We start from the raw sequence: 20,296 nt of genomic DNA on the forward strand, positions 1-20,296 counted from the left end.
CTTTTACTTTGGAGTAAACTGAAGTATGGAGAACTGAAGCAGAATGCAGATCCTTGGTTTATGAGCCAGAGCCAGGACTTTTGCAAATCATTCACTATCTTCATGGGAAACTGCAGTTGCCACAGGGGAAATTCTCCTTCACCTGCCTGAAATGATTAAAATTATTTTAAAGGATTGCCTTCCTCCGAGAGGAAAAGGGAAACGAACAAATTACTGTTTGGAGACTAAGTGGTGGCACTAAATCACTGCATTATACAAGTATTGTTTTACAGTTTAAACAGTGGCCTGAACATTACCTGGGGCTGGTCACAAGAAGGATGCAGTGAGCTCTGGTACGAGTTCACAACACGCTACAAGTTTGTCTGCCGCTGGTTGGGAAGGGGATGACAGCAAGGGTAGGTGGTTGGAGGGTAGGTGGTAGGTGGTTGGAGAGCTGCCAGGCAGAGAAGGACCTGGGAGTGATGGTGGACAGTCGGCTGAATATGAGCCAGCAGTGTGCTCAGGTGGCCAAGAAGGCCAACGGCATCCTGGCTTGTATCAGAAACAGTGTGACCAGCAGGGCTAGGGAGGTGATCGTCCCCCTGTACTCGGCTCTGGTGAGGCCGCACCTCAAGTACTGTGTTCAGTTTTGGGCCCCTCACTACAAGAAGGACATCGAGGTGCTTGAGCGGGTCCAAAGAAGGGCGACGAAGCTGGTGAGGGGCCTGGAGAACAAGTCCTACGAGGAGCGGCTGAGGGAGCTGGGCTTGTTCAGCCTGGAGAAGAGGAGGCTCAGGGGTGACCTTATCGCTCTCTACAGATACCTTAAAGGAGGCTGTAGCGAGGTGGGGGTTGGCCTGTTCTCCCACGTGCCTGGTGACAGGACGAGGGGGAATGGGCTAAAGTTGCGCCAGGGGAGTTTTAGGTTAGATGTTAGGAAGAATTTCTTTACTGAAAGGGTTGTTAGGCACTGGAACAGGCTGCCCAGGGAGGTGGTGGAGTCACCATCCCTGGAAGTCTTTAAAAGACGTTTAGATGTAGAGCTTAGGGATGTGGTTTAGTGGGGACTGTTAGCATTAGGTCAGAGGTTGGACTCGATGATCTTGAGGTCTCTTCCAACCTAGAAATTCTGTGATTCTGTGATTCTGTGGTGCCTGTATCCGTAGCAGCACGGCAGCCTAGCTGGTACGACACACAGGAGGGAGATCAGCACTCGATACCTGCTCGCAGTGATGGCTGAGGGTTCTGCCTTGTTTTTGGCAAAATAACAGCCAGATCCTTCATCCTGTGCTACAGGTTAGTAAATCCTACACGCAGTTACTGCCCCACCTTACTCAGTGCATAGTGCATGCGTGAACAGCCACTCTATTTTGGGTTTCGTGTGTTCCCTTACAATTAAATTCCAGGTGATGGGTTTATTGAGCATGTATAAATTGTCTTCACTCTCAAGGCCTGCTGGGCGCTTCCAGACCAAAGCACGAGTGACCTGACCAATGCCTCTGTTCGTTCAACAAAGTTCTGAGACTCCATCCTAAAGGAGGCTGCAAAACAGCTGAAACCAAAGGTCTGCACAAGTTTTGCTCTGACAGTTGTTGTTTTTTTCCCCACCTCCTGTAGATGCTTTCTGGGAAACGGTAAAAAATTTTGCTGAATCTCACCCCTCTCTCCCCAAGAAAAACAAAACCAAACAAAAACAAAGCTTATCTCAGCCTGAGGAAAACACTGACTGTAAGGACCTAAGATGCAGAGATCAAAATCTGATCAAAAAGTGCAACTGAAAGTATCCTGTAAAATTAAGTAGTAACAGACGGTGCTTCAGCAATAGATAGGAAATGCTAGATAAGAGACTTTAAGAAACAAAAAGGCAAATTTGTACATGTAGTCTTAACTGTCTTGAATAACTGGGTTTATTTCTGAACTTGAACTTTCCAGTAAAATTGTGCTCCCTCTTTTCCTCCTCATTTTTTTAGTCATCTGTCTGCTCCCACTATTACTACTCTCCTGCTCCTCTTTTAATTCCTGGTACAAATGTAATCATCCATCCTAATAAAGGACTTCAGAGGCTGTTTACCTTTGCGAGGTTGAAAACCTAACGCTTACTCCAGTGTTAGCAGTTTTCTAATCCACCAGTTAGCCTGTTAGGTATTTTCTAATCCATCAGCCATTCACAATGCCTTTTTCAGAAGAGGAGATTCATTATGGTTTTCCAAGGAGATTAAATAGATGGCTTGCAGTTTTATTAATTTATTCAGGGAATCACAAAACATGAGACAGATAAATCTCTTTGATTTGCTTGCTTTTAGTGTTCTGGGTTTGAAGGGCCATTTCCCAGACCCGTTACAGGTAACCCTTTTCCTGTTTATCTCTGTCCACGATCGGAGCTCTGGTCACTGTGTTACTTCAGACAAGAGAACACATCTCGTTCCCATGATCACAGTTTTTCCTTTATTTATGCAACTGTCCTTATCACAGTCTTGTTCTGAAGCCAAAGTATCCTGTTGTTGGCACGAGTTAGAAATACGAAGGAAAAATCATCTGGCTTAGCTTTGTGCCACTCCGTGCTCTTGGAACTGGGAGCTGGTCTTAAAAATTTCTCACCCCAAGAGGGAGGAAAGCATGGAGCATGTTCTGCGTCAGGGTAGCTGTAATGACTGCATGGAAGGACAGAGATGATCATTTTATGGCTATTTTTTTGTAGCTCTCCATCACCAGTTTGCTTCAATGCTAATCAATACCGAAGGCATTTGCTCTGTGCTTTTTTTTTTGTTTTTGCACCTGGCCTTGCAGCCATGAACTGTATTTGAGGCTCAGAGAGCGCTCAGAGCAGCAAGCCAGAAGTCAATGTTTAGGGTCAAAGAGAAGGTTGATGAGGGAAGGAAAATAAAATCATAGAATTACGAAGGGAAAATGAAAGGAAGAATAAGTGATGGTGTAGACACTGTAAGAGCAGAACATCTGGAGTTGCAGAAAGCGATGACAAAAGCCATCAGGGAGCCTGTGGTGGGCACAAGCCATGTGTCCCACCTAACTTTGAGCTGTAGGCAGGAGGAAGACGTCCTCCTGTTCTGCCAGGCTTGAGTTAAGCCTGCTGCTGTGACAGAGCTCAGCAAGAGCTGCCATGTGTCGTACCAAGCATTTATGCCTATGGGTTTCCCTTTCCAAGCTCACCTCCTGTGTCCAGCAGCGTTTCCAACTGTTTTACAGTGACAGCAGGAACGCGGGCAGCAAAAGCATCCAGTGACAGGCTGGAAGGGAGGAGGACGCTGACTCTGCGTTTAGGTTCACCAGCTGCAGGTTGGTCTCCCTGGTAATGCTGAAATCTGGAGCGGAAGAATAGTGAGAGGCTACCAGAAAGGAGAACATGGAAGAAAAGCAACTTGAGTGTATTTCTTCCTCCTCATTTTTCTGAATACTGAGACCCTGCCTCTTTTGCTGGAACTTGCTGCTATGAAGCCCTCGCTACAGCAGAGCTATGACCCTTTCCATGTACAATAGGAAAAGATATCCAAGCTCGAGAAGCATTTGGACAACGCTCTCAGACATATGGTTTGATTTTTGGGTGGTCCTGTGTGGAGCCAACAGTTGGACTCAATGATCCTTGTGGGTCCCTTCCAACTCAGGATATCCTGTGATACTAAAAACTGATTGCAGATACCAGTTTTACAGCAGCCTCAATGGTTTTCCACTTAGTGGGAGAGAGAATGAAAAAATAGATTTTAATTTTTTTAGGATTCTGTGGTATATGTGCCTGAGGTAGCAAAGCTGAAGTCAAGTATCCAAAGGGTTCCCTCCAGTACAATGTTCCTACATTTAATTAATTAAATATATAATTATGTTTATATATAATTTACTTAATTCTTCAGAATGACTGAGACATCTGACTGATAATACCAGTACAGAGCACAGATAGGTAGCTCGGAAATATAAATCCAAATGTTTTAGTCACTTATGCAATATAATATTGCCAGTAGTAAGTGTCTGACAGTCCTATTAATGAGTGGTACTACAAATCCTATCCATGCTCTTGGTAAGTGTTGCCTACACAGGTTTGCCTTAAAATAAGAGGTTGAAGATTTAGGCTGGTGTAGATGACCAATAACTGAATAACATCCTTAAACCCAGCACATCTCCTTTCAAACCAAGGTCTAGGATCCCAGTTTGCTCATAGTTTATGGATCAGATTCTGTTCTGCAATTGCACTGCTGTTAAAGCACGGATATTTTACCTAAGTGACTACTTACTTTTTTAATATACCTGTGAAAGTGGTGGTAGTTGATTGTTAATGTAATCAGATAGGATTGTGATGTCTATCTCAATGTTTCTAGAGAAGCACTGATATTTTATTTTTCCTTGTAGGAACCGAACTAACAAATGAGTCCAATGCCAGGAAAAATGATTGGTCTAGTGATACTGGTGTGGTGCAGACGTGCCTGAACTAGTTTGGAAAGATCTAGTTCATTTGCTAAATCCTGAGTTGTGCTACTATTAACGCTTCAGCTATGACTGCAACTGGTGGAATGCCACAAATTCCAGCTAAGCCTTTTTTTGGTAAGTTTGCTTTCCTCTGAATAAGGACTTCTAAACACGGGGAGTGGGCTGCAGTCGGAGAAATTGTCACCGGTGCCAACTAACAGCCTCCTAGTGTGTCACAAAAAAAAAGTGATCTAAACTGAACTGGCCAAAGAAAATGTCAAAAGTTGAGTGGGGTTGTTTGGCTTTTGTTAAGATACGAAGGAATGCATTCCTGTGAAGTGTGTCCATGCTTCCTTCCTGTTCCCTGCCCGTCCTGTCCTCATGCCAAGGGAACGATTGTTACCATGGAGAAGGTCTGGCATAGCAGGACCAAGCACAGACCAGTTCCATTACCCCAGAGAGAGACGTCCCCGGATTTAGTGGCAGATTTAATGCAATCTACGGACACATCCAGTAGGTTTGGGCATCTGCCTGTCTGGATAAGGGAATACTGACCAATCCGCCAGATCACATTTTACAATTTGGGATCCAGCAGTGGAAAGCAAGCGGTGATCCCCTGCCTTCCCTTCCTTCACCAAAACCTCTCACCAACACAGGGGAGGCAGTGCTGCAGGAGCCCCCCCAGCACACACAGATGCATTTTTCTCTCCCCCTGCCATGCACGTGGGCTCTGGGTGGTGTTAAACCCTACCTGTCACCTTGATGTCGCCTGTGGCCTTGGCGATGCTGTTTTCAATCACGCAGGTGTAGGTGGCATTAGCGGTAATGTTATGCAGCAGGGAGACCACCTTCAGGGTGATGTTTTCGGCGTTCAGCTCGTAGCTGGTGTTGGCAGCCCGGGGCAGGCACTTCCCCGTGTGGCTGTAGGCTGTCCAGTGCACCATGGGTCGAGGGAACCACCGCGGCGCTTCGCACTGCAGCGTGTCCCCGCTGCTGCTGTTCTCCACCTGGACATTTGGGGTGCTGAAGGCTGGGGAAGGGAAACAGGGAGAGAAAGGAAACAGACTCATGTTGTCTGCATCATGTAGCTGGCATAACTCACCACTGGCTCACTAGAAAGAACCAGAGACAGCAAGAAACTGGTGAAACCGCTGAGTTTAGTGGAAGCACGTTGCTCTGTGCCAGCAGGGAATGGGATGACCAAGGCCAGAGGTATTAGGAGAATTAAACACCCAGAAGTGAAAATTCAGCTGTGTCAGTGCACTTTTTAAGGTTGGTTCAATCTGGCAAATATGTAATATTTCGTATAACTGTGATATGGGCAGTTCGTTGCTTTGGTATTTTTTTGTTGTTGTTTTTGTTTTTTGTTTTGTTTTGTTTTGTTTTTTATATATAAGTTATAAAAACAGGAAAAGATTCTGAATATGCTAGAATTTTTACCATGCTGCAGTTCTGGCTGGAGACTTATCTTAAGTCTAGAAAGAAAAGGTTAACTTCTGTCTTTAACAGGCTTGAAATCCGGATCTTTGGAAAATCTTCTGGCAATGCCCATTCTAAAAATAGAGGCTTTTGCAGTCGGTCAAGTAGCCAGTAGACTACGTGTGGGAAATGTAAGAAAAAAAGCAAATGCCTAAAAGTGCTAAAATAATCTTTCTCTGAAACAAGGATGTGGAAAGAGAGAGTAAGGCCATTAACACCTCTGGAAAAGGAAAAAAATATCCTATTCTCTTACATGTAATTATTTTTCCTGCTGTGGACACTCAGAAGTTTGGGACACGATCAAAAAGCTCGACGAAGCCACGCAGCACTTCCTGCCCTTTGGGACTTCGTGGAGGTGGGAAAAAAATAGTGTCAGCTTTCAGTTTGTGTCACGCCATGGGATGACGGAAACGGTAAAGCCACACAACCGAGTTTGGCACTTCACAAAACTAACGTTTCCAAACCTCACAAGCAGTCTTCAGCTGGGATTTTCCCCCCTCCGAGACATGGGCAATTCCTTTGGCGAGGTTTGGTGAAACCAGCATCTCAGGGAGGAGATCCTCATGACCACCATCAGCCCTGTCCTACACAGGTTTGGAGGGCCTCGTGGTGGCCACTGCTCACACCGGCTCCAGCGTCTGAGTAACCTCAGGCCGGTCACACAACCACAGCATGGCTGAGGTTGGCAGGGCTCTCTGGAAGCCATCTGGCCCCAAAATCTGCTCAAGCAGGGCCACCCAGAGCAGGTTGTCCAGGGCCACGTCCAGGTGGCTTTTGAAGATCTCCAGGAGGAAGACTCCACAACCTCTCCTGGCAACCTGCTCTAGTGGCCAGACTGGGCCACGCCAGCCTACATTTCACAGCAGGAGTTTATTTTCTGAATCTCTGGGCAGCATTTCCTCACCTCCCGTCTGGTACTGCAGCTCTGCCACCCCGCTCCCTCGGGACGTGGTGACGGAGCACCTGTAGGTGCCGGCATCGGACAGCTTCACATCCCTCAGCTCCAGGGAAGCGTTTCCACCCATCACCTGCTCCGCAAACACCGCCGTGCGGCCCTGAAATTCTGCGTCTTGCTCTTGCAGGTGGTCCTTCCCCCCTCGAAACTCGTGAACCAGCCCGGCCACTCCAGCCTTTGCCCACCGAATGGCTATGCTGCCCATCCTGATGTCGGGCTCGAAGGTGCAGCCCAAGAGGCCGCTCTGGCCGATGTTCCCTGGGGACGTCAAGGCGGTGACGCTGATGGAGCGCTTTCCTGCGAGGAGAAAGCAGGGTGGTAGCAATTCCAGCCAACGCAGCACTAAACCTCCAGCAGGGCAGGCTACTCCACGCTGACCCCCCCCCTTTTATAAGATAACAAAACCACAACAGAAAAAAAAATAATTGTCTGTAATTCTACTGGGAAAGCACAGGTCAAGGATTCACTTCCTGGAGCAAAATCAGAGCTGCCCCCAAGCAGACGGGGCTCATGCGTGCCTGTGACAAGTTTTCTCGGAAATTCAGAGCCAAGAAAGATTTCCTCACCGAGCTCTGAGTGCCAAGCGCCGTTCTTCAGCCCGTGTGCATAAATCTCAACATTATTTAGACCATTCAAGAGCTCCCAGGCTCTTGTCCTCTTGGAGAGGACAATGCCCTGAGTTAGCACCACAGCACTGGCAAGGCTGGGTTCAAATGTGACCAGCAATGCTTTGCAGGTGGCTTCTGAAACGATACATGTTGTAGCTTTTCCCTTCTTCTGTACTTTAGGAGGGCTACGCAAGAGCCAGGATGTGGTTTAATGCCACGGAGAGATCCATTGCCAAGGAATGTCAGAACTGAAGTCACGCATGAAATCCTCATTCGATCGCCTTGCACGCAATCGTTATAAATCAAGCCTTAATTAAAGGCTGGTAGCTGGCACTTCCACATGGTGCCACACCTCAGCCCATGCTCGGGATGGAGATGCCAGGGCAGGATTTCATCGCCCCTGGCACCAGCAAGAAATCTGAGCAGCCACATACCTGAGACACCAAACCCGATGATCAAGGCGATCACTGCAGCCAGGATGATAATGACCATGGTCAAGCTATTTGGGGGAAAAAAATAAAAATTACAACGTTACCATGCAGCCCACCTCCCTCACACCCAGCGTGTTTCTGCAGAGCTGCTGGTGGGCAGGAGGTGGAGGCAAGGTGGTCTGGGAACTGTGAGCTGCCTGAATCTGGGATGCCCCATGCACAGAGGGAGCAGTGGCTTTTGCATCAGAGCCTCGGGAGGAGAACACAACTTTCCCAACGCATCTGGCAGCTTCCTGCAAGAGAGCCTGTGGTGTGCGTAAGACTGCACTGCTCCTCCCTCACTTACCATGAGCCTGCATCAGTTGCTTATGAAATCTTGCCTGAAATCTTGCCTGAATCTCCTCAGACGCCACGATGGCAGGGCTGATAAGGAGCTCGAGGGAATTGCACCATGCGGGTAAGTCCCTCCTGCATGAAGCAGCAGGGATGGGAGAAGGGGAAGACGGGCTGGAACAGGGGACAGAGGAGGGTGTCACACCTGCTCTTGGTTTCCACCAGGCTGCGTTTATAACCAGGGGGCTGCAGCTCTTGGCTTTGGGTGGCCAAGCTCCCAGGACCGATTGCCAGCTGCCACCTACCCTGAGAGCAGGCAGCCAGGGACAAATATCAAACTGGGGGCCCGTGCGAGCAGCAGGCTGCTGTCTGCTCCACAAGCTGCCTGAGCCCAGGGGAACATTGCTGCACCCCCTCACCCTCCCAGCACGAGCAGTGCAGTGAGGATGAGGGGTAGCCAAAAAGGATGGGATTTGGGGTTCTCATGAGCCTTTAATGATTGCAGAACTCTACGTTTCTCAGCCCATCATTTCTATTTTGTGATATTTTTTCTTCCGGTTCTTTTTTTTTTTTTTTCCTCCCTGAAGTCAACACAATCCTCCCACTGCTCCTCTGAAGCTTCCAGAAAGTCTCCTCCCTCCCTGGGCCGTTTCTGCAGTTCAAGATGAGCCCGAGGAGGCAATGGCCTTGAAGGAGCCAGCTGCGTGCAGTGACCTGCTGCACACAGGGCAGAAAAGGGACACTGGCAGGGCTGGAGGACTGCGCTCAGGGCAGCAAGGGGCAGGCACTCATCTTTTCCCACCCAACGGTGTGAATACTCTGGTATTTCAGTAGCAGTACATAGTCAAGCTGCAAAGAAATGCACTCTTGAAAGCTCCTGGCAGCAGAGTGATGCAGTCAAGGAGCCTGGAAAATGCAGTTCCCTCCCTCCTCTCCATCCCGAAGCAGATGCAGATAATGCCATACCTCCAGAAAATGACCTGGCCTTGGGATGCCATGGTCGCCGCACCTACGAAGACAAAACAAACTCCAGGTGCCTGAAGGACCCACGCAGTGTTCAGCACAGCTCCTGCCCTTTGCATGATGCATTTTCCAGGCTGTCCTGCTTAAATAACTGAACTCAGCTAAGGGGTGGTGAGTGCAAGCAGTGAACTCTCAGGAATGAGGAAGCATGGAGCATCTCAGCTCCCCCCGCCATGCCTTTGACTGGTTAAAGTCACTGGGGAACAGGGGAGACCTCCTACGCCACCCATTAAGGAAACATTTAATTTGATTTAAAATAAAATATAACACAGTCCATGGTCTGGTAGCTGGATGATCCTGAGGTCAGAGTGCCTCAGTCTCCCACGCAGATCCGCAGCTGACCCATCACTGGTGGGGTGCAGACAGGTCCCACCTGTGGGTCCCCTTCCTGGCCCCATTTGCAACATGCAGCTTCTCCTGCCGCTCTGCTCTGTGCTAAGAGGTTCCTCTGAGCTGAGAAGAACCACACCGGTGTGGCAATGGCCCCTTTTCTGACTTATATTTTCTTCTGCTGAACTCCTCCAGACCAACCTACTTCTCTTCCCTCAGTGTCTGGTCTCACTTGAGGCTGGGATTAGGCTGAGTAACTCTTGGGGATAAGAGGCTGAGAAGGGCAGAGAGACTGTGAAGAGAAGAGAAGGGAAGGCAGCTTTCACCACTGTTTGGTTTCCCAAAAGGGAACCTGCATATTTTATCATCTATGTGTGGACTGCTTTCCAGGAAAGATGGTAAAAGGGGAATTTTTGATAGTCCTTTGACATCTCCAGTGAGTTTCGGTGGTTGGTGGGAGCTAGCAAAAATGATGATGTCTGGAGGAACTGGGAACAGTCAAGCCCTATACCCAGTCTAACCAAAAACAACAACAAAACAATCACCACCAACACCAAAAAAAAACAACATTAGATGTTCAGATAAAGATGCAGCATAATATTAATGCTCATCAGTAACCAAACTAGCTGCAAAGTCTACTCCTAATGCTCCAAGACGGGCTGCTACTGAAAGCTCGTCCTTCATCGTGCAGCCTCTGAATGGAACTGAGGAAAGGACATCTCAGAATCACTTATGCCCCGTGATGTTTGCGATAGTTTAAACTTAAAATGCAGACTTTATACAGTTTTCACTTCCTCTCTGCTTTGGCAAGGAATAACACTTTTTAGTCTGATTCATTTTGTAGCATTCTGCTGATCACCAAACTTGTTGCAGATTAACAAGGCATTACTAGAAGCTAAGAATAGCTCTAGGCCATCCCATCTGGTGGAAAATAAACTTGAAGAAACATCCTCTTGCCCTCGGTGACACCTGATTTACAGCTGCCCTTGGTGCACTGCGTGAACCAGGCGTCCCCTTTCAGCACTGGTTAACTCTGGGGCGACGATCAGGTTACTGCCACTTCGGAAAAACAGGTCTGGCTCGGGCACAGACAGCACTGGGGGGACCAGGGCAGGTCCCATTCACCCGGGGTAACATCACGTTAATTACAGAGTAGTTCTCAGGCTGGAGACTACCCCTCTGCATATGTTTGTAAGGTAAAAAATGAGCTATTAAGGATACCTGACATAAAAAAAAAATAAGGATCTGTGGTAACAGAATCCTTTCAGCTCTTACCACTTCTGGATTTATTAGCGATATCCCACCAGACGTGATGGCAGGATCTGGTCCCACATGGTCTGAAAGCTGGTGAGCGTCTGGAGAAGAGACATTGGCTTCCTTGGCTGAGGCTACAGCAGGCCCAAAGGGTTACTGGTTTTGCTGGGCCCCAGGGCTGGCCACATCACATGCTGCCTCTTGCCCGCATGAGGGAACGGTGTGGGCAGGAAGGGCTGAAAGTGGGTCAGGAAGAAAAAAAATAATAATAATAAAGGAGGGGGGAAGGGCAAGAAGACATTCAGTGGTCTGCATGAGGCATGGGCACAAGAACCAGACATGCCCTTCGTGGTACAACTCCAGAAGTAATAATTGTTCCAGGAGAGTTCCCTCACAGCACGTTCATGCCTTATTTCAACGTCACTGGAAAGCTGGGGAAGGTATCTGTGAAGGAGAAGAACCAGGAGAAGATGCAGTTTCAGCCGGCTGACAAGCAGCAGAACTTGATGAAACGTTCAAGAGAGGTGAAGGCGGTCAGCAGGCTGAAAAAGATGAAAGCTGTCCTTGGGATTTGGCCCAAAATGTTGGAGACCATTCTAGCCTCGTGTCCCGCACCACTAACAATGGTGTCAAGAGGTGCTTGAGGGGCACTGCAGACGGATGCCCCGGTGGACCCAGCCTGGAGGCTGGAGGGAGAGCCTGGCGCTGCCTCATCAGCTCTGCCTGTGCCTGGCCTCACCTCAGCTTGAAGGGAAGGTGGAAGAGGCAGCAGCCAGAGCAAGTCCTCACCTCAAAACAGGGAGGTGGTGAGCTGCCCTGGGCTGGAAATGGGTGAGAATCACCACAGTAGGATCCGCTACCCTCCCATGTTTTCCCTGCCTGGAGACTAAGTCATCCTCCTGCCTCTAAAAGCTTCTCCTCACCTTCATCACTTCCTTTCCTTTTTTTTTTTTTTTTGGCTGCAGTTCCCTGAAGGTTTTGTGTTCACTGGTGTAATTCTCACGATCAGCTTCTTGGAAAATGTCAGCGCCAGGGTGTATAAGAGATGCATAACATGAAAACACGTTCCTCAGCTCCACGCTCCTCTGTGTTGGAGAGGACAGTGATATTTTAGACAGAACTTTTGTGCCGAGAAGGCAGTGCCGTGCTTATGCCTTCCCTCTGTAACACAACTGGGAAGTTCCAATTAAAACCGACACACATGGAGGGGTGGGAGGGCAAGAAATAGAAAGGCACAGAAAAAAACCGCCACATTTCTTTTTACAACATCTTCCGTTTCTGAGCACATAGCGAGGACAAGAATGGGTTACGGTTTGTTCCATTAAAGATTGCCTCAAATTAAACTTTCACTTTGAAATTTCAGAGTCAGCAGCTCGGAGGCTTAAATTGCCTAACTTGGAGACTTAAACTGCCTAACCTTGCCCTGTCTGACAGCCCTTTCTGGATGATTAATGGACAGCTATAACCAGCATTTGCATAAGGCTATCTGTCTCCTTTGCTGGGAGGAAGAGGTTCCCAAACTGGCTTTGTAGGAGGGAAGAACAACACATCAGTCTTTTAGGCCTGAGCAAGCAAACAGACAGCACAGATTTCTACTTTAACAACCCGGCTATTATCCTTCAGAAAGCCAGAACCAGCCCCCGCTGTTGACACTAGAGCAGCATTCCTCTCCCCAGTGACCAACAGTCAGACCTTTGTCCCCAGCCCGGCTCCCCAGGCAGTGCTACGAGACCCCAGCGACACGCACCTGGGGCTGAAGTTACTCTCGGGGCAGCAGCATTCCCGGTGTCATTGGCACAACCGTGTTTTGTTCAGGAAGGTACCCGGGCAAGTGGTAGGCAGCAATCTGCACATTAGCAGGTGCCCTCACAAGAAATTGCCTCTTCCTCCTCCTCAAAGAAGCTGCTTCCCCAGCTATAGGTTGGCAGCATGCATACAAACCCAGTAGATGCATCCTTCCTCCCCTGGGGTGAAGGGAACAAGCTCTCCTAAAATCAGTGTTGCAAATCCAGCAGATCTGCTGAAATACATCTTTTGATGCTGCTCTTCCCTAAGTTTGGGACAGCTACCTGGGAGCTTGCACCTCTGGCTCCTACAGAGCCCTCAAACCTTTCCTTGGAGAGACGGATGCTCTCCTGGATCCCACATCACCCCCAACAATGTTGTGTCCCAAACCACCTCCATGGAGAACACGCAGACCAAGTGAATTACATTCTAGTTCCTGTTCTCATCAGTGCCGTGGGTTTTTCTTGAATTTTTCAGTTAAATTACTGATCTGCCTTGCTCCTACTTTGCAGGGAGGGTGTAACGAGACTACAGCTCACCTGGAGAAAACAAGAGAGCTGCAAACACAACAATTCCCAGGAGTACGACTGCGCTATATGCACACATCCGAGGCCAGAACCCAGCCAGGTACCTGAGGGGCAGGCAGAGGCTGCGCTGAGGCTGCCAAGCCTCTCCCAAGCACGAACACAAAGACTGGAATGCGCCCCAACAAGCAGCTTTGGCCTCTGGAGAAGGACAGCAGACTGCTGATCCCACAGAATGAGGTACACCTTGACCCTCCTGTGAGGTAACTGCTCAGACCGAGTTTCCCCTCAGAGGCTGAACCCACAGGTCCTGAGTCCTCAAAAGTGCGGGCATCAGTACAACTCCTGGAATTTGCTCCTGTTCGGGCACAAAACAACCTTGCACACACAACCCCAGGCGGAACAAAAGGCACAATTTTATTTTCCCTCATCCCATTCCTCAGTTCACACCCGTCGCACTGTGTATTTTCTGGCAACAAGGCTCTGTAGTGATTGCGGGGATCTTCGTGGCTTGCGCTCATCCACCAGGAAGGACCTGAGCTCCCAGGGGCTCACCTGGCTGCTCAGAGTGCCACCGTCCTGAGCAAGCTCCTCTGTGAGCTGTCACTGGGTGGCCCCAAACACTCCGAGCTCTTTGTGACTTGTCCACAGCATGACCAGTGGGGACAGCCAGGGTGGCCTTTGTGCCCATGGCCACAGCCTTGGTAGCCACCTGCAAGAGAAAAGGCACCATCAGCTTGACCAAGAGGGGGTCAGAAAATCCCAATGTGCCATGAAGCGAGTGCTTCTGCCCCAGGACTTGTCTAAGAACGGGAGGTACATGTGTACTTAAACCCAAAATTGCCAGGGTTCCATAAAAAAGGGGAATGACCAAACAAACAAACCCTCCTGACGTCAGCAGAAAGCTGCACGCTCACCTGGCATGGTCCCCCCACAGGCGCAGCGAGCAGCTTTCTGCCCTCCACTCGAGCAAAACGTGCAGCAGTGAAACACTCCTTGGTGCTTGCGGAACTTGCTTTTCACCGTCAGGGTGAATGGCGAGCCCTGCGGAGGACAAGCAAGCAGAGGATGCTATCAGGTGGTATGTCTGCATTTGCAGAAAAACAACTGGGTGATCCTGTCGGTCACAGATCAATATGACCAGTTTTAACTGCCAAGCAATAGCAGCAATCCTTAGGAAGATTTTAAGCAAATACTTAGAAAGGGAAAAGAGTGTAAAGAAGAACCAATAAAAAAAAAAGAAAAGAAATGCTACCTGTACATGCTGCCCCTTCACACAGACGCAGACAGCATATAAGCCTGGCTCCTCAGGGCTGTAGGAAACATGGTAGGTCCCATCACCGTTATCACACACCGTTGGCTTGACTGCACTACGAACAGACAAAGAGGAGTCCCAGAGGTCAGTGACTGGCAGAAAACTGCTCCCGAATTCACACATAAACCACTGTTTGGCCTAGATATGTGGTCGGCTCCTCATCCTCACCCATGTTCAGCAGCTGTGGGTCTCGAGTGAGCTCGACAGGATGCGTGAGCAACGCTCGAGCACTGAGCGGCTTTCACATACACCTGCTACCGGGAGCTGCAATAACCATGCAAAGGAAGTCACACAAAGCTAAGCTGTGCTGCAAGGATTTGTGGCAGCACTGAAAGAGCAGAAGGTGACTGACAGCACACTTGCAAACCAGATGATCCCATCTGATAAGAGCCCTCAGAAATGGGGTAAACTCAAAGCTTCAAAGAGCAGCTTGCCTCCAGGAGAGCCCATGAGGAAGACGTAAGGCAGGTTTGAGTCACTTCAACCACTACCCAACTGCATTGAGCCCAGCTTTTCTCTTCGACTCTCTGAGGAGTTCTAGGTCCTTGCTGGTGAATCCCCCCTTTCCCAAGTGAAGCTCACTAGGTTTTAAAGGGACGCTGGTGGACAGAGTGACAGGGAAAAAGCATCAGCTAGTTCCTTGGGAACTGATGGCCTGTTTCACAGGAAGAGCCTTCTGCAGAAAATTAGCAAGCAGCTCTGCAGAGAGGAGGTGTTCTCCCTAATCCTCACTAATTAGTCTCTTGTGCCCCGCGACATGAATGTCTTTAATCTTCCAGATTTGCAGGTTGTAATCCCCATCCCCCACCACTTCACATCAGTACAGCTGCCTACATCATTTCCTGCCATGAACTGTGTGGTGACACTTCGTGCTCTTCAGTAGCTGCTGTGCCTCTCCCCAGAGCCAGACAGCTTTCAGCAACGGATGTAGCAACTGCACAAGCACAGGAACAAGAAACTGAGTTAATGTGGCCACAGCGACCTCTACCCCACAAAGCAAAATCCACATAAACCTCCTGTTTACACCTTCCCACAACACGAGCGCACCTGACAGAGGAAGGTACGTTGGAACAATATTCTTGAACAATGATATTTTATTGACAGGCACCTGTGCACCCAGTAGTTTGTGTGGCTCATCAATACTTCCCCATAGCAAGGAATTTTAGTGTCCTATCCCTTTTCTCATCAGGTCATCCCCCCAAGACTGAATCCTGGAACAAGTTAAGCTGGTTTTGTGCTCTAGCTGCAGTGTGTGCGCTATAAAACAGAACAGAAGCTTTTCTAAAGAACTGAACCCCAACTGATTCTGTTATTTGCATTAAGGTCTCGCTGCTTCAAAGAAGAAGCGTGGCATGGAAAGAGTTACAAAATATTTTTCTGGTCGGTTATTTTCACTGTGGAAATGGGAGGTCAAGTGCAGCCTTCCCTGCTTGTGCTAGAAAACCTCCAAGCACGTTAAAGTGCTCAACACTTGCAACTACAGGAGGAAGAATGATGAAGTCCTAACAATGATCTTTTTTTTTCCCCAGAACGTTAATTTAAGCACTTCCATCAACTGCCAGAGGTTCCTGGGCTGAGTGGCCTGGCTGTCTAACTCTGATGTTGTTCTACACTCGTTAGGTATTAACAAAACAGGCACCCTAGGTGTCTGCTGATGGTGGTGTGGGGGAAGCAGCAACAGCTCGCTCTGACAATGTGCAATACCCACTGTGAACTGAAACCTTGAAGACTCGGTACAAGTGTGAGTCAAACTCCACACGGCTGTAAATGACCGCTAGGAAGCACTGCTATGCTGGTGGGAAGAACCGTCCTGCCTTTTCCCCCTCCAGATCATGACCCAGATGCTGAAGCACTTCCACCCACCTGCCCAAACGAGGAGGGAGCCAGGGGAAAGGAGACAGAAAAGCAAACCCACTGTCTGTGTTTTGTTTTTTTTTGCTGAAATACCCACCAATCCTTCTTGTCCTTGTGGGTGATGGTGACCCTGACGGCCTCTCCTCCCCTCCGCATCTGCTCTCCCGTGGTGTCATTGCAGAGCAGGGTAAAGCCAGTCAGCTCGTTCTGACGGGCGATGCAGAGATCTGCAAGGCAGAGAAACAGGACAAGAAAGGATTCAAAAGAGCCACAATTGCCACCTCCTGCCCACTTGGTAGCATTTCACTCCTATCAGAGCACACCCAGGGCTCTGCTGCTGGCTATACAGCTCCCTCCACCCACAGGAAAAAGCAAATGCACCACTGGGGACCAGGAGAGCGCAGAGAGCCCTGTATGGACCACCCTGTATGGACAAGGGTGCTCATGGCCCAGCTGGAGACTTCCCACCTCCAGGTGCACTGTGCAAGCTGGGGGGAGCAGGAAGAGCCCCACCGTGCAGCATGGAGCCCTGGGAACCTCAGCGCTTACCCTTTGACATGGGAAGGAGCGAAGGAGCCCTGGGTCTGTCAGTGATGTTGCAGAGGGCGGCTGCAGCTGGCTCTCGGGCTCCCTGCTTGGCACAGCTCCTGTGGGATCTCACCCCCAGCAGCTGCCACCTCTAGCAGGGCTCCAGCCTGCTGCATCCCTCCGCCCCCCTGGCCTGCAGGGAGCCCCCGGTGCCTTAAGCCGCACACTGGATGGGTACAGGGAACAGGGAGGTGACTTTAGGGAGCACTGAGCGGCACGGCACCCCATTACCTTCCCCATGCAGGGTACACTTGGCTGGATCAACCACTTTATTGAGAATGGCCCCAAAAACCTCATAGCCGCAACACTGCCCTGCCCTCTCCTGGGGAGAGAACTGGATGCTGTCGTCCACGCTGGGGCGGGTGCTGTAGGCGACACTGTTCAGCTTCGCCAGCCGGCTCGCCACCACCCCTTTGGTGATGAGGATCTCCAGGTCCGAGCCGCTGCTCAGCAAGCGCTCCGTGAACTCCATGCCTGTCCTCATGTCCAGCAGCAGCTGCTGCAGCTGGGCCTTCTGCAAGTGCAGCAGGTTTTCCTTCTGCACCTTCAAGTCCTCCAGCTGCTTCAGCAGCCGCTCCCGGTGCTCCTCGATGGCTTTCACGTACCCGCTGGCAAACAGACAGATCTCTGTGGCCACGGCCTCTGCACGAACGCGGACGGCGCTGCCCATGCCATCGATCTGGCTCAGCGCGTCCTCCAGGGTGCTCACGCGCTGCTGGGTGCTTTCCAGCAGCACCCGCAGGGAGTCCCCGTGCCTGTGGACAACGTTGCTGACCAAGTCATAGGGGTGCTGCCGGTGCCTGTCCACGACACAGTCCCGGCACACGGGCTGGTCACACTGCTCGCAGAACAGCCGGAGCTCCTCCGATGGATGGGACGGGCAAAAGAGAGGCCTCCCAGCCTGGCCACAGTCCTTGCTGCTCTCCAGCTCTGTCACAGCGTGAGAGGCAGTCTTCTTCTGTCTCCTAGAAGGGAGCAAGCACGAATTTATGCACGTTGGATATGCAATGCAAGCACCCAAGACCCCTTGTGAACACCGGTCTGTACAGACTGTGCGCTGCTCCCTCCTGTATCCCCTGAAATTCGCTCTGCACGAAGGACCTGTGCTCTCCTGAGGACAAGGCTCCAGACAAAAGAGGACAGCATTTGCAAACAGCTCATTAGAGGCTGCTCCCTGGCTCCCTGTATGCTGTCAGCACAATTTTCAGACACACGAACCGCGTGCCCCACCATTGCCACACAGAGACCAGGGAGCAGGCTGTCAGGTCTGGATAGGAACAGGCAGTGTCAGGCTCCTTAGCTGTCAGCCCAACGATTTCCACCAGCTTTAAATGGGCTGAGGTAAATGAGCTCTAATAACCCTTAGGGGGAAATCTAGTTCAGGGAACAGCCGGACGACAGTCTGTTGGTAAAACATTGATTATTACGAAAGTCAAACCCCATTTCCTTTCGCTGACAGGTTAGACCCCACTCAGAGGAGACCAAGGATTGGATACGAAGAGCCTGTTTTACCCAGCCATCCACCGTGTGACAGGGCTGCAGGGGAGTATTTTCATTTTGTGCTATTTTGGATGCCGTCAGCTAGTTACTGACCAGAACGTAAAAGCTGTTTCTCCTTCCTTGTCTCCTGCACTAATGACTACATGTGCAGAAGCTGACTTCTGGTAGTTGCAGAGGGAGCTCTGAGCCACAGGCAGAGAAACACCCCAAAGACCAAGCTCTAGAGTTGTTCTGGCAACGCAAAGCAAGCTAATCACAGAGCAGGATGTGGTCTATTTTGCTTTTGCTTCCCAGTGATTTCCCTTGGGTCCAGCACACTTTCAATGCCTTCTACCATTATTTCCTTAACGTCCTTCACATTGACACTTCCCTGACTTTGACCTAAGACATCTCTCACTTATTCCACAAGACACGACAGCAGCACTCAGATACTTAGAAATCTTCCCTGCCCACCAAGAAATCGCTTCAAAACTGTTTTTCTTGGCCCCTGTTCTGTTACACCATCAGGAAAAGGCAGGTGCAAGCCTGCAGATGTTAACAGGGCAAAGAAATGATACCCGTTCATATGACAGGAAGCGTGCCACTGGGACAAATTTTCTGCTGCTTTATGCCCCTGTACAGCTATTTCTGTCAGTGCAGCAGCAGGCTGCCGATCAAGGTCTCGGTCTATCGCTCTTCAGCAGCTCGCAGGGGCTGCAAGGCATTAGCTAACCGGAATGGTATGCTGAAAATTGCAGCCCCATGGAAAGGTAAGTAGAGTCTAAGCCATTCCACCACAGGCACCAGTATCGGCAGGGGGAAGGGCAGCGAGCGGCTCCTTCTGGGGAAGGAATTTGCTATGAAATGGAAAGGAGCAGTGAATGAAGAGGGAAAAGGCCAAGCTGATTAACCCAGGCTAAGAGACTGCCCTGCCTGGTGCCTGTGGGAGTTTTCCTCAGCCGGCCTGTGACCTCCTTGCCTCAGAAGGCCACCCAGGCTTCCTGACGCTTTTATCCCAAGGATAAAACTTTCCTCTGCCCTGCTCACCGCAGCCTCCTCCTCTCCACCTCCTAACCCGCCTGCAGCCACCTCTCCCTCCTGCCCTGCTGCCGAGACCCCCTCCGAGGTCACAAACCACCCCGCGGGGAGGAAGGCGCCTCACCTGTGTGCCTGGCGGCAGAAGGGGCAGAGGGCGGCCCCGCACGTCTGGCAGCGCCCCACGGCCGCCCCTTGGGCGCACAGGTCGCAGCCCGGCCGGCCTCGGCCCAGCGCCACGTAGTCGGGGGGGAGCTGCCCGACCCCGCCCGGCGGCAGCACCACCTCGGCGTCGCACAGCGGGCACAGCACGCTGATGGCGCCGGCTGTGGTGGCTGTGGTGGCTGTGGCGGCTGTGGCGATGCCCGCCCGCGCCGGCTCCCCCAGCCTGCCGAGCCGCCTCAGGCAGGGCGCACACAGCGAGTGCAGGCACGGCAGCAGCCGAGGCGCCGCGCAGGGCTCGGCACAGGCCGGGCAGCGCCAGGCGGCCGCCATGCCGCCGCCCCGCTCCGCCCGGCATCCCGCTAACGGCCGCCAACGGCCCCCAACGGCCGCCAACGGCCCGCCCCGGCTCCCCTCAGGGGCCCGCCCCGGCTCCCCTCACGGCCACCCGGCGCCCGCCCCCCGCCGTTGCTACGGGCGACGGCGGTTGGGGGCGGTTGGCCCGGGCTAACAGCAAAAGACCGACACTTTATTATTATTATTATTTATTATTATTAACATATTTCTTTATTTTTTGGTTGTCTTTCGAGCTTTCTGTGCAATAAAGCAAGCGGGTTCGAGGCGTGCTCGCCACAGGGGCATTTTCTCCGGGCTCCCCAAACTCACCCGTTGTCATCTCCTCCCGCTTCATCTCTCTCCGGCACAACGTGCCGTGCTCTCGCACACATCGCATCCAAACACCAAAATCC

At 50.8% G+C, this 20,296-nt stretch overlaps 2 protein-coding genes across 3 annotated transcripts; both read right to left on the reverse strand.

Annotated features, from left to right (window-relative positions):
• Positions 1-27: 27 nt before the first annotated feature.
• On the reverse strand, positions 28-9,291 carry VTCN1 (V-set domain containing T cell activation inhibitor 1). 2 transcript variants are annotated; one of them, XM_068698558.1, is made up of 6 exons: positions 9,165-9,291; positions 7,869-7,933; positions 6,776-7,123; positions 5,144-5,422; positions 3,148-3,299; positions 28-146 (listed from the first exon to the last, which is right to left on the reverse strand). In XM_068698558.1, exons 1-5 carry the CDS (start codon positions 9,278-9,280, stop codon positions 3,178-3,180), a joined length of 930 nt encoding a protein of 309 aa, XP_068554659.1. In that variant the 5' UTR covers positions 9,281-9,291; the 3' UTR covers positions 28-146; positions 3,148-3,177. The 2 variants fall into 2 exon arrangements, with proteins under 2 accessions (XP_068554659.1, XP_068554651.1); XM_068698550.1 differs by lacking the exon at positions 28-146 and adding an exon at positions 1,838-2,630.
• Positions 9,292-13,506: 4,215 nt separating this feature from the next.
• Positions 13,507-19,957, reverse strand: TRIM45 (tripartite motif containing 45). The gene is made up of 6 exons (XM_068698516.1): positions 19,513-19,957; positions 17,103-17,836; positions 16,381-16,510; positions 14,370-14,484; positions 14,032-14,158; positions 13,507-13,826 (listed from the first exon to the last, which is right to left on the reverse strand). The coding sequence occupies exons 1-6, from the start codon at positions 19,878-19,880 to the stop codon at positions 13,678-13,680; spliced, it is 1,623 nt and encodes a 540-aa protein (XP_068554617.1). The 5' UTR covers positions 19,881-19,957; the 3' UTR covers positions 13,507-13,677.
• Between the last annotated feature and the right edge of the window lie 339 nt (positions 19,958-20,296).

The sequence above is a fragment of the Anas acuta genome, chromosome 1 (genome assembly GCF_963932015.1).
Source record: "Anas acuta chromosome 1, bAnaAcu1.1, whole genome shotgun sequence".
NCBI lineage: Eukaryota > Metazoa > Chordata > Aves > Anseriformes > Anatidae > Anas > Anas acuta.